Below are 14125 nucleotides of genomic sequence, written 5' to 3' on the forward strand. Positions count from 1 at the left end.
CTAATCACAATTAAGACTACTATACTGAACACCAATTACACCCTTTTAAACACAATTATATTTCCACTCAGAATTTATTTTTCCACATCAAGAATTAAATTAGTCAACTTTTAAAAGCCCACATCAAAAATAGAAGAATTGATTTTTAATTGATTAGAAAGTTATTTATTTATCTTTTCCTTAAGTACAAATGATAAAAGAGGAACTGTTAATCTAAGCTTGTAAATATTTCTATTAAAATAAAATATGATGCTTAATATAATCCAGTGAGTAAATTGAATTTTTTTTATGCGTCAAGTTTTTCAATTGGAGTGAACTTTCCATGCTTAGCAAATTGCCAGATAAATTAATCAGAAAATTAAAATCTAAATAAAATGTGAAGAAACCCAGCTGGTGACTGACAAAGACAATGGCAATAAAAGTAACAGAAAAATGTGAGTAAATGTAAATAGTCAAGTGTTGGGTCTTGGCATTGCTGCTCACTCTGCAAATGCACACTAATTACCTACCAACCTTTTTTATTTCCTTGCGTAGACGTACACACTACCGGGTCAATTCAATTCTCTCCTTCTCTCTCTCTATAAATCCTCAAACCCAATTTTAAGGAAAGAGAGAGAGAGAGGGAGGGGGCGTTTTTGAGTTGATCGCATCATGTCTGACACCGCCAAAGAAGCATGGAGAAAATATCTGATTCAACTTCAAGCCCACCCTCTTAGAACTAAGGTCTTTTTTTTACATTTCTTGATCAACCGCGTTTCTAAGTTTTGTCTTTCATATTGTTTTTTTTTTTTTTTTGAGAAGAGTGTCTTTCATATTGTTTAGAGCTGAATTTAATCGAAGTTATTTTTTCTCAAATGATTGATATTTTGGTGGGTTTTGTCAGGCAATTACTGCTGGGGTCTTAGCCGGATGTAGTGATACAATTGCTCAAAAGATTTCTGGGGTCAAAAGGCTTCAGTTGAGAAGATTGCTTCTCATCACGGTACGTTGACTTTCTCTATGAATTGTTTCAATCTCAAAATTTATTCTTGGCCTTTTATCACTTGTATTGGATTGAATCTGCTTCTCGTCATATGAAGAGAAAAAAGATTGCAATTTTGAGGCTTAGTAATGCTTTCTTGGATTTTTATTGGAGGCTAAAAGTTTACTTCACAGTATCCAAACAGACAAGGACCAAAAATGAAGTTGGTAGTTGTCTTTGTGTTTTGCGAATATGATCATGTGCATGTTAATGAGTTGCATTTTCTGCAGCTTTATGGCTTTGCATACGGGGGACCATTTGGCCACTTCCTTCATAAATTGATGGACGGGATATTTAAGGGAAAAAAGGACAGCAAAACTGTTGCTAAGAAGGTAAGCTTCATATGTGGGATATCAGTTTTACTGCACCCGGTGGATGTTTTCACCACTAACTTGAGCGAAGTTGAGTTTGCGAGATGTGCTTTTCTTCTTACTTTAAGACTTGATATTGACAGTTTTCCTGGTTACTTAAAAGGTATTACTGGAGCAATTAGTTTCTTCTCCTTGGAACAACATGTTTTTCATGATGTACTATGGCTTGATAGTTGAAGGTATGTGCATCTATGAAGTAATCTCGGCATCCTATGTTGATGGATTGTGTCCATTTGATTTTTTGATGTTCTTAAATCTAGTTGGGGTATTTCCATGATAAACTACAGATTTTGTGGTTCATTGACTTGCTACAATGTGCCTTTTCTCAATTTATGGTCTTCCCATCCTATAGTGGCTTTGTTATTCTTGTTGTAGATGTCATTTCTTTTCCACGATTAAGTTACTGAAAACCCTTTCCCAGGCATATCTGTAAATATATCAACATGGTCTCCTCTTCAAAACCTTTATATAGTAGGGCAGCAGCAAAAATATTCCAATCTCTATGCTGCTAAGGATGATTAGCAATAAAAATAAGTTGTTAGAAAGTCCAGTCCTTCTCACATGTCCCATGAGCAGTAAGATTGGTTTGCTTCTAGCTTAAGTTCAACCTTCTCTAGTAATTGTTATTCTGATTGCTACCTTGTTTTAACTATGAATTTCCACAAGTGCAGTAATAATATATATAATTGTGTTAGAACTTGATCTAACATGTAATCACCTCTTTAAATGGGCAGGAAGAGTTTATAATGGGCAGTAGTTTTTGAGTGAGCAATAGATCCCGCGAAGTTGCTTGCACATCTAAAAGACATGTTTGTGTTAATTCCGTTCAAGTGTATACCCCAGCATGCTTTGATATTTTCTTGTTTGTATTCATTCCTCAAAAGTAAAAAACATGTCAATATCTCTGGGACATTCATTGAACCAAAAAGTAATCTCTATGTTATGCATACTTCTCTGGAAAACCCTGTTCTTGTCTTTGTTACTCCACATCTTTTTGCCAGCTAAAAATCATCAAAATCTTGACAGATTTGTTTCATGAAGATTGACTATACCATCAAGTGTTGAGCAAAAAATGATGTTAAAGGCAGAAAATTAACTATGTTCTATCAATAGAGCCTCATCTAGAAACTTTTGTTTGTCATTGCAGGAAGACCATGGGGTTTAGTCAAGGGTAAGGTTCGGAAGGACTACCCTTCTATTCAATTGACAGCATGGAAGGTACAGATATATTATGTTCTTATTATTCTTGTATTTTGATTTTTTTTCTTAATGTTCCCAGTAAACTGAGACACAAGGCAACATTAAGCTGTAATTCAAATTTGCTACACTAAAATATGATGATTATTACTTGCAGTTCTGGCCTATAGTTGGTTGGGTGAATCACCAGTATATGCCATTGCAGCTCCGTGTTCTATTTCATAGCATTGTTTCTGCATGCTGGTGCGTCTCTATCTTTCACCTTTAGTCTCTTGTTTCACTAAATCATTTCATTTCAGTTCCTTGAACTTACTCCATCTTAGTCTACTTTGTTATTAAGTTTGGATAGATAAATGCATTGTTAATATTAAACTGTAATTACTAACTTAACACTCTGTCTAGCATTTTTGGCATATAAATTAAGAAATGCAAAGTCAACTGATTTTTAAGCATTTGCAACGGAAAACTCAAAATAATTTGGTTAATTCAATTGAAAGGAAGTCGCAGCTGTCTTATGATGCTCCAGGACAATTCATGAAATCTGTTTTTTCAGATTTATTTCTTATATGAAAAGGAATATCTTCTATTCTTCTTTACTTGAAAATAGAAAAGAATTAGATTTTATTCAATGTATGTATCTATGCATGTGGTGTATTTTCTTCCAATCTTTTGTTCAAGCATGCAATGATTTTTAATGAAGCTCTTTCTTCAGCTCCTGATCTTGAAGATACTTCATATAATTACCGTAATAGCTAGGTGAAGCAACTATATGTGGACAGACTCTAAATAAAATTACAAAATCCCAGAAACTGCACAATTTGTAGCTAAAGCTAGTAAAAAATCTTAAAGTCTGTGTAATGCTACATTTCGGGTTTGGGCTTCTCCAAATCTAGTTTGCTTGCTACTTGCTAGCTAACTGAATAGATTCACAAATATTATCAGCATTTTCCAGTTCGTCTTTTCATTATTCATAGACATTTTGAAAGTTAGTTTTTGTATGGAATTGAGCAGACTAGATTACTAACACAGTCTTGGTACTGCTTAATGATTTCAGGGGAATCTTTCTGAATCTGAAAGCAAGATCCACCACAATTAAGCAGGCGTAGAATGGAGTGACCTTTGTCCCCTAACTATCTCTCTGAACTGTTAGCATAGTGCTACGAATTTTGCTAGCATAGTAAGAAACGATGGGTTGTATTATACGTATAATTTGGTTACTGCTGCTGGTTTCATGAGACTTGATTCTCGATTCAAGCCAATTTCCATTCGCTTTAAGATCCTTAGAGTGATATATCCGTAGAGTATAATTAAAAGGATTATTCTGTGTTGGTGTTCATCTCTCGGGGCTTGTCTAGTTTCAATTTAATTTTGATGGGTTATTCATATCAGTGAGTGCTAATTCAGCGTAACCTATTTTCCGGGCTTACCTTCCCTCTACATTCTCACTCTGCATGCCAAACACTGTATCTAATAACAACTGCTTGGAAGCTGCAACTCCGCTTATCCTGTGCAAATTTATATTTTTTTGTTTCATCAGTTACTGTATCTAAAAAAACAACCTCCAAGTATCATTAAAAGTGAAGTATAGATCTATTTCTTAAGGCCAGAAACTCATTCCTGTAGATAGTTCATTAATATGAGAATTTTTTGTCCTAATGATCACTGAATATTACTGGTAAAACAATATAAGCTCACTTGACTCCTTAACCTTGATAGGAAGATGGCTTATTCAATAATTCGTGCATAAGGGATCTCAACCCCTCAATCCAAATCGGGAAAGGAATCACCAGCGTTGATCGAATGCCGATTATAGATATTGAGATGATTATATAATATTCAGAAAAATCGTTTTATTTTTTATTTTTTAAAAAGGAAAGAGTTCAGGAAAGCTTGAATTAGATGTGTTTGAAGTAAACTATTAATTACTTTGTTTAATAACACTAAAGTCTGAGATGAATACAAGATAAGGTTGTCCTCATCATGTCCTAATGTCAAGGTCCTACTTCTCCCTCAATAAAGTTAATAAATTAAAATTTAGAAAAAAAACACACGCACACAGTGGATACGCTATTATATCATAACATTTGCAACCGTTATCATTAGCCAATTACAGGATTGAAAAAGAGAAAATCAAAATTATTAGCCAATTAATTGTCAGCTGTGTTAATATTCTACAAAAGATTGGCCGAATGGATAAGCAGATAGCATGTGTTTCCCATGTTAATCACGAAAGTTTAATTCGATTTGGTTAAGGCCTTTTTTTTTTTTTTAATTTATCGTGAATCACTTCTTCTTTTACAGTGTTTATGCATTATTCACATTTGTTGAATCAAACAAATTTAAAACAGGCCATGGCAAGAATGCAAATACTAAAATAAAGGGAGAAATCTTTCAATGATTTCTTTTTTTCAATTTCTTGATTTTTTTTTACTTTTTTTTTCTTTTATAAAATTAAAACCATAATATATACTTTTTTTAATCAAGTAAAAATTATAAATATATTTTTAATTTTTATTTTATTATCGATCGTAAGGAGCTAATGTCATATGAAATTTCATGGGATACGGTTTTTTTTTTTTTTTAAATTCTATTTTTGTGACTTTTTCTTTTCATCTTTTATGGTTTCAAGATTTTTTGTGTTTAAGATTTTTATTTTTTTAATACTTTATTAAGAAAAAGATACTACAAATATATATAAAAGATACTGAAAAAATATCATTTAACTTGCATCGTTGTAAAACCAACCAAATAGGATAGATTTATTGTTTTTATTTTTCTATTGTTAATTTGCTATTCATGTATTGAAGAATATTATATATTTTTTATAGCAGTTAGTATGTTTTAATGACATGAAAATGTGTGTTTTAAAAAATATATTAAAATAAAATTAAAAATACATGAAAATGTAATTAAAATAAAACTGTATTGTTATGACAATGAAAAGATGAAAGATAAAGATAATACCATTATAATTTTATTAAGAAAAATTATATTAAAAAATAGTAAAATAAATATTAATAATATACTAATAGGATAATAGAATTTTTTATAAAAAAAAAAACATACATAAAAAATTTCAGATCTTAAATCGTAAAATAGAAAAAAATCAAACTATAATAAATAAAATTTTACAATCCATTATATATATATATATATATATATAAACTTCAGTGGATATTAAGTTTCGAACCTCAAAAAATAAAAATGTCAAAGAAAATAGCTAATTGAGTACGTCATAGCCTCCTTGTAATTTTAGGCATATATTAGTTTTCCAATGTAAAGATCAAAAAGGGCAATCAACCCTTTATAGCTCTAACGCGAGGCTGAACATCCTCGGAGAATTTTCGTTGATTGATGAATGCACGAAAGGGTCTTCATCTTACTCTCCAAGCTTCATTGCAACCCAGATATATAATTAAAGTAGGTATCAGAAATTTGAACGTTGAAAAAAAAAAAAAGAAACTCCATAGTTAAACAAACAAAATTTGAACGTTCAGACCCCCATTATTATATCAACAAATGATGCCTTATTTTAATAAGAACACTGACAAGTGGGTGTGGGTGGGTCTCTTTCTGTCCATAATTATTTCATTAAAAGAAATTTCAAAGGGAAAGAAATAGCTTTTATGAATTAAGCTTTTAAATTGTTATTAATTAACGTCATCGACTCCAATTAGGCAAAAGTACAAATAGATTCCTGTGGCTAACCAAAAAGGACGCAGAAGGAAGTTCTTTGGTTCATTAATAACGGTTAACAGAACAGGTCATTAAAAGATAATTCATAACTAGCAAAAAAGGAAATTGCTAATATATCACATGGGTTCTTGTCTAGCATACTAGGTGTATTTTTATTTATATACTAAATTGACAGATAATAGATATATATTTATAAATTTTAAATAATTAATTATCTGTCAATTATTAAATATGAAACTATAAATAATCGTAATATACACTTTACACACGTAAATATTATATGTGGGCAACTAGTATTAGTAACAATTTTTTACACAAGGAAAGCCCATGGAAGCTTCTAAATTGTGTCTGGTATCAAGATTAATGAGAAGGAAAAATCCCAAAGAGAAAAAGAGAGGAGAGCCTTAAGGAAATTTCTATCCCTTTGTCAGAAAATTAGAGTTTTAGCAAATGAGTTATTGGTAATTAGGACAGATAGTTGCCTTTACGGGAAAGATTTTCCATATGGATCCATAATTCAGTTAATGAGAAGCTATCCTTTTTGTTAACAAATTTTATCATTTTGATGCTACACCCTTTTCTTTAGGAGTATTTAAACTTTAAAAATAGTAAAAATTGGGCAGACTCTGAGTTATTGGATCTCTTCCTTCTAAATGTCTTACTTACCACATCGAATGCGATGATTACAGGTGTATTTGTTCGACAAGACTATCCTTCGTTGTTGAGGTTTGGGATTTAAAGATTTAAAAACGAAAATAAGTCTTCCATTAACAAAAGTAATGGGCAAAATTTTAAAGTAAAGAATTGTGCTACTCTTTTCCCAAGTATTCTTTTTTATTCTCCACAGCTGATTAATGAACCCAAGTGAAGTTCTATCACACATATGGAGATGATAATTAACGTATAGATAAGGAACAACTATAGAGCTGATAAATGAGCCTCCAACTCCAATTAAGAAATTGCAAACCGGAATTGTCAATTTTGTTTACTGGGAGTATGCCTTGGAAAGAACATATATGAAATAACATCCCACCTATTCACCTTAAACCACGACTGTGCCGTGTAATATCTTTACGAGATCTTATAGTAAGTGCCAACTTCGATCAACTTAAAAAGATAGCAACGCCCAAGGTTTTCATCAAATAATACAAATCAAAATGCACGATAACAGTACATGCACCCACTAACTCACACCATGCACTCCTCCTCCACCACCACCACCACCACCACCACCACCTGCGCCTTGTATAAATTTAATCTGACCCACACAAAATGTCACCCATATTATCCCTCTCAACGTCCACAAGATGGCTCACGTATTCATGCAGAAGACATATAAATGCAATCATTCCCACACGCGCACACATTTGAATATAAGATGATGATGATGATGATGATAATATCAAGAAACAACAACATCAAAGTTAATCATATTAACATGATATGAATTCTAAATCAAGAAGCTAACAACATCAACAACAAACAAAAATAAAATTAAACATAAAAATACTACAACTGGTCAAAGGAGATCTGACCCAAGTTCAATCTTCCTTGTAACAGTGGCTTTCTTGTTCATTGTTTTTTTTGGTAGTGATACAGACTCATCACCTCGAAAGCGGGAGTTGCCAATCGAGTGCATCACTACCCATGTATTCTCTCCTACCACGTACACAGCACCAGCAACAACTCCAACTCACATCTGGATCCACCTAGCTAGTTGAGTAGGATTAACGATCCCTGGTAAGTGGGCCCCTTCAGTCTTCAATATGCCTGCCACCTCAGCATAACTCTTATGCTCTTTCTTCCACCGTGTCTCCATTTCAATCGCTTTACTCCCCCTCTTCGACTCGACTAAGCCGCCGGCTAACGCCACCGCCTCTGCTCTGCCCGGGTCGAATTTTTGTCCGAATAAAGTCCCCTTGGTCAAATACTCATATGCCATGTACCCAGCTAGTAATTTATTAGAAGAAACGGCCTCCTCTGCTTTTATAACGGCTGCTGGCCTAGCTCCATGCTTAGCCGAATAAGCTACTGATGTCGGCTTCAATGGATAAAATGCCTCTCCCTCTTTCCGCTTCCTCGAAGCTCCAGGTGTCAAAATCCTATGAGAGTGATAGCTCATCTTTGGAATTATAACATGCCACGTCACTATCCGTAATAAGAATAATTTTTTTAAGAAAAAAGAAAGAAAAGGAAACCCTAAGGGCTAAAATAGTAAAACCGTTAAACCAGAGTTAATTATTGGACAAAAGCGTAAATTCAATGATTTTTCTGTTTCTTTTGGAGGGGGGTAAAAGTGTCAAGTCTTCTTTATCCAAAAATGAGCGAAAACGTCCAAAATGGACAAGAGGAAAAAGAGAAATAAAATGGTAAAACCGCCAAGTGGAAGGTTAAAAAAGTAAAAATGGTTCCACAAACATTTTAACAAGTATAAAAAATGAAAATCAGAACAGAGAGAATAGAGTTGGTGGGAGTTGAGATTCGAATTAAAGATAATAATAAGATCGTCGGACGGTGACCGGCCGGAATCCGGGCTGTTGCACGCCGCTAATTTCGCCGGCGGTGAGAGGAAGAGATCGATAGTGAAAATAGAGAGGGGAGAAGGAGGAAAAAGAGAAAAGGAGAGAATGAGGAAAGATATGCGGAAGAGAAATGAGAGCAACTGGTGGTGTTCAAATTTATATAGCTATGAATGCTAAAATACCCTCTTATTTTAACAAAATACCTAAATTGCCATTGCATGACTTCATTTCATGCCTTTGAAAATTTTGCAGAAACAGTGGCACACCCTTTCACAGTCAATTCAGTTTTTGTTGGGATTGTTTAAAATGGGTTTGTAATCAACACAACCACTCAATTTCTTCCTTCATCTGAGAACCCCAAAATTAAAAATAAACCAAGGAGTTCGGAATTTTATCATGTATTAAATAATATGATGAATCAATATATATAGGATTTTAATCATTAAATTTTAATTTAGTGATTGAATTTTATTATTTAATAAAACATCACTCGCTATATAAAATTTAAATTTTATTTTTAAAAAAAATAATTTATTTAATTTTTAAAAATAAAAAATAACATGAAATAATAGGTCATATTTGTAAATAGAAGAATTCAATACATAATTGCTTTCTTTTTTCAATGAAAAAAAAAATTTCCCATTTTATATCTCCCTTTTTCTTGTTAAATTTTTATATGTTCCTCATAAAAAGATTATGTATTACCGTGTTAGTGTCTAAATTCATTGTCAATCACAGGTTGAAAGCACCTCTCTCTCTCTCTCTCTCTCTCTCTCTCTCTCTCTCTCTCTCTCTCATTATAATTTTAGAAAGAAATTTTATATTATTTATATATACACTATAACTAATAAGATAAATAAATAAATAAATATATATATATATATGTGTGTTTTATATTTTAATATTGAATAATTGATACATATTTTTATTATTTAAATATTTACCGGATTTATATATAAGTGAGAATATATATCAAACTTAAATAATTTTTTTTTATATTTACATGTGATCAAAATATAATGGGATTAGCAAGTTTCGACAAATCTCATAGGAAAATTGTGTTATGAGATTATATTAAATAATAAACACTTTTTATTTTGATAAAAAATAAAAAATTGGAATATTATGATTTCTTATCATAAAAATAGGATAATCTAAATATATTTTCTTAATTGAATCTTAATTTCTTATTTAAAAGATAGCAAAATATAGATATTATAATTTTGATATTACTGTATATAAATCAAATTACTACATTAATTAATAAATTTTTTAAACAATCCATCTTACAAAATATTTGTTAACAATTTAACACGAATTTCTATTTAGTTATTTTTCAATATATATGTATAATATAAATGCTAAAAATATGAAGTTTTTTTATTATATTTATACTTATTTTTTATGCATAATTTAACTCTTCCAATATATGTACTTTTTATATGGTGTTTATATATGCTCTCTTTTGATTCATAAACGTCATATTGATGTATTTTTAATATTTATTATATAGTTGATTCACTAATTTATAAGAATTTCAAAATTAATCAAAGATTATAATCCTAAAAATAATATTTTAATTATATTGTTAATATTAAATTAACTAAATAATTCTCTTAATTATATAATAATTTATAATTTAAAAAAACATTTTAATCATATTTTTAGTACTAATTATACATATGTAATTAACAAATTAAGACATAATACATACTTTGTATATTTATGTATAATTAATATATTATTCATAAATTAACTTTTTTAATTAAATGATGATTGTAATTCTAAAAATTAATAGTTATATATATATAATAACTAATAAGTTTGTATAATTATAAAATAATTTTTAATTCTAAGAAGTATATCAGTTAGATTTGTAGTATTAATTTTCATATAAATAATAAATTAATTAAAATTATTTCAATTTTATATTTATCATATTGATAAAATCCTAAAATATTAGAAATCTTATTAGGAGAAACATTTAAACATATCTTAAACTATTATTGTTATCTAAAATTTGATGAATAATTATAAAATATCAAAAAGAATTATCAATCTTTATATAAATTTATTTTATATTAGTATCTATAATTAAGACAGTAATAACAAAGTGTAATATACAGGTAAATGACTAATAATAAAATATAATAATAATATATAATTTCACAAATTTTAAACTTTTTTATAAATTTAATATTTTTAACGAGCAAATATCATAAGCTTTTTAAAATCTTTTATTTGATTTACAATTGGAATTTTGATCAGATGAATTTGATATAACAATTGAGGCTATACAAATATTCCAATATATCAAAATAAAAATTGTATAAAGTACATTGAAATTTGTATAAAATTCAGTCTCTAATAATAAATTCTAAATTCAACTTTTAAATCTTAAAATGAGTTTCAAATTTTAAAATAAATAAATTATTTACATCCTAAAATTTTAATTTATTTGTAATTAAAATTTTCCACATCTCTCTCTAATTGAAGAATTGAATAAAAAATAAATGATAATTCATCTCTCGTTCTCGTTTTACTTTAATTATAATAACTATTTATTTTATCTTCCAAAGTAAAAACCATTTATTTACTTTAAGTAAAGACATTAATTTCAAAAATCATATATAATAAGATATGGAAAAGATAGTAATTGTTGTAAGCATTGTTATAATATTTCCAAAGATACAGATAAAAGCATGGATTCTCCAAAAAAAAAAAAAAGAAACAAAATCACATATGGAAATTGAAGGGAGGAGTTAATGGTCATTTTAGAAGAAGGGGCGTGCTTATTGTCTTTGGCAAAGAGAGAGAAAGAGAATTGTGGGACGGTAGCGACACACGAATGGCGAGGCGCGTCTCTTTTCGTGCTTTATCTCTTTTTTTTTTGTTTCCCTGTTATTTTCATACTCTTAACACGTGGCAACATATCCATCCTCCATCTTAGCATCTCTTGTGCAGTCAGCATCGTTTGACACCCTATATTTTGGATTAGGATCCTCCGCATTAAGTAAATATGAAGGTCATGCTTTAATAATTCTATCCATTTAATATGAAATTAACAATTGTGATATAATTTTTAAATCTTATAATTGTATAATAATAAGAAAATAAATGAAAAAGTAGAAAAAAATAAATTGTTGAAATATGATATATTATATCTATCTAAATTTGAAAAATCTTCATCTGCTAATGACTCTCGTAACGATCATTCTTAATAGTTGTCAATATAAAATTATAATATATATATATATATATAAATTTAAAATTATTAATATCGTCATGTTTAGTTATTTTGTTCATGACCATTAGCTCATATAAATTCTAATATTTATGGTAAACTATAAATATTAAGATTTATATTTAAATAAAATAGTCTATCATAAATTATAGTCATATAAAAAAAATTTCCAGTCGATTTTTTCCTTCTGAATTAACTAACATTGAGAAAAAACAAAATAAAAATCTGAAACATATTAAATTTATATATGTAATTCAAATAATATTAAAGTGATATTCATATTTTATTGAATAATGTTAACTAAAGTCTAATTAGACAGTGAAACGATTAATATGTCTGTTTATGATAATAAATGAAATATTTTATTATTTTATTTTTGTCAAGAGGGAAATTAAAGATATGAGATTAGATCATAATGGTAATTAAAAAGAAAAATGTTTAGTATGAAAAGGGAGAAATATCGAATCAGGAGACAATCAAGTAATGGAATGTTGTGAGGAAAAGTGTATGCATGTGTTGAGAAAGAGATTGAAAATACTAATATATATATATATATATATAAAATACTGTTCTTCAGCATATATATTTCGTATTGGCAGACAAATCCATTCTTTAACTACAAATAATGATAATAGAAATTACAGAGCATGTTGCTAACACTATTAACGACCGATTGTACTAATTATTAAATTGAATTAACCATGTCTGACGACGATGGTAGCCTGGCCCCACTAATTACCTGCGTCTCACCAAATTATGACTACTTCATGCTTAAGAAGGAATCTATGTCCCTGTAAAAAATATTACTATTCAAATTCTTTTATTAACTTTTTATCTAAAAATGAGAGTAACTATGTTAATATCTTACTATATTATATAAATAAAATTAATAAAATAAAATAATTATATAGTAATATAAAATATAATATAATATTTATATTTATATATAAAATTATTATATTAAAAAATATTTTTTTAAAAAAAATTATAATTTATTTTTATTTATAATTAGTCTAAATTGGAATTGAAACTTTAATTACTATATAGGTATTATTTTTATATAGAATATCATTATAAAAAGGTTTTACCACATATTAAAATTTTCTTTATGTGTTACAACATTTTTATATATAGATTTTATTATTAACTGATTAACTATGTGAATATATGACCCTTTCAGCTTCTGTTTTTTTTTTCTCTATTTATTAGGCCTATTCTTTTATAGGTTTTGGATCTGATCTACCAAAACAAAACTAATAAAAAATAAAAATTGGTGAAACTTCATAAATCTTTGATGTCATTAGTAAGTGAAAACACAAGTTTATAGAATACAAAACTCAATGGAGATTAGAGGGAGACCTTCTCATTCTCATTCTGAGGTGGTCATGTATCGCTCGAGTTAAGATGGAAAAGAAAGATTTGTCCATTACCCAAAAACAATTGATTTATGAGTATTATGTCAATTGTCACATTCAAGTGCTTTTATACAAGGCCCAAAATTTGCCATGTCCAATCAAAAATATTCTCGGAGATGGGAAATATTCCATGCTTCCACAGCCCCTAACCCTATACAATTACCATTTATGTAGTGGCATGCAATTGAGGCTGGTGACGAGGGATGTCTGTTGGATATTTACCCCACGGTTGATAATGAAATTGGAAATTAAAAAAAAAAAAACAAAGAAAAAAAGCCTTTTACCATAATGTCACAGTAACTAAAAATAACTTCAGAAATATAGAAACAAACAAGAATGGAAAAGAAAACAAAGAGATTTTCATGTTATAGCGGGCCAGAGTACGGCATTGAGATAAAAGATATAAATGAGCCCAAATTGCACCCTCATATAGCCCACTTCAAATTCACCCATTGGCTACATAGCAAATCAAAAAGCCTCCTAGCTAGGTCCACGTATCCATTGCCAGCTGGCCTACGACAAGAAGATTTAAAAACATTGTAGTCAAAACAGAAGAAGAAAAAGAACAAAAGGAAAGGAAATGAGAAACCATGTTTTAAAAAAGTGGCAGAGATTAGTGCAACCAGCAGGTTTGTGTAGTGGATTTTCCGCTTGGGGCT

General features: G+C 29.4%; 2 protein-coding genes across 2 annotated transcripts; one reads left to right on the top strand and one right to left on the bottom strand.

The window, feature by feature from the left end:
- The first annotated feature begins 460 nt into the window (after window positions 1–460).
- Window positions 461–3925, top strand: LOC8263745 (peroxisomal membrane protein PMP22). Its single transcript, XM_002528773.4, has 7 exons — window positions 461–723; window positions 884–982; window positions 1252–1353; window positions 1496–1571; window positions 2540–2610; window positions 2747–2832; window positions 3644–3925. Exons 1-7 carry the CDS (start codon window positions 652–654, stop codon window positions 3693–3695), a joined length of 558 nt encoding a protein of 185 aa, XP_002528819.2. The 5' UTR covers window positions 461–651; the 3' UTR covers window positions 3696–3925.
- Window positions 3926–7687: 3762 nt separating this feature from the next.
- Window positions 7688–8943, bottom strand: LOC8263744. Its single transcript, XM_015725150.3, has one exon. The coding sequence runs from the start codon at window positions 8405–8407 to the stop codon at window positions 7979–7981; it is 429 nt and encodes a 142-aa protein (XP_015580636.1). The 5' UTR covers window positions 8408–8943; the 3' UTR covers window positions 7688–7978.
- Window positions 8944–14125: the final 5182 nt, after the last annotated feature.

This window comes from Ricinus communis, chromosome 9 (genome assembly GCF_019578655.1).
Source record: "Ricinus communis isolate WT05 ecotype wild-type chromosome 9, ASM1957865v1, whole genome shotgun sequence".
NCBI classification, from domain to species: Eukaryota; Viridiplantae; Streptophyta; class Magnoliopsida; order Malpighiales; family Euphorbiaceae; genus Ricinus; species Ricinus communis.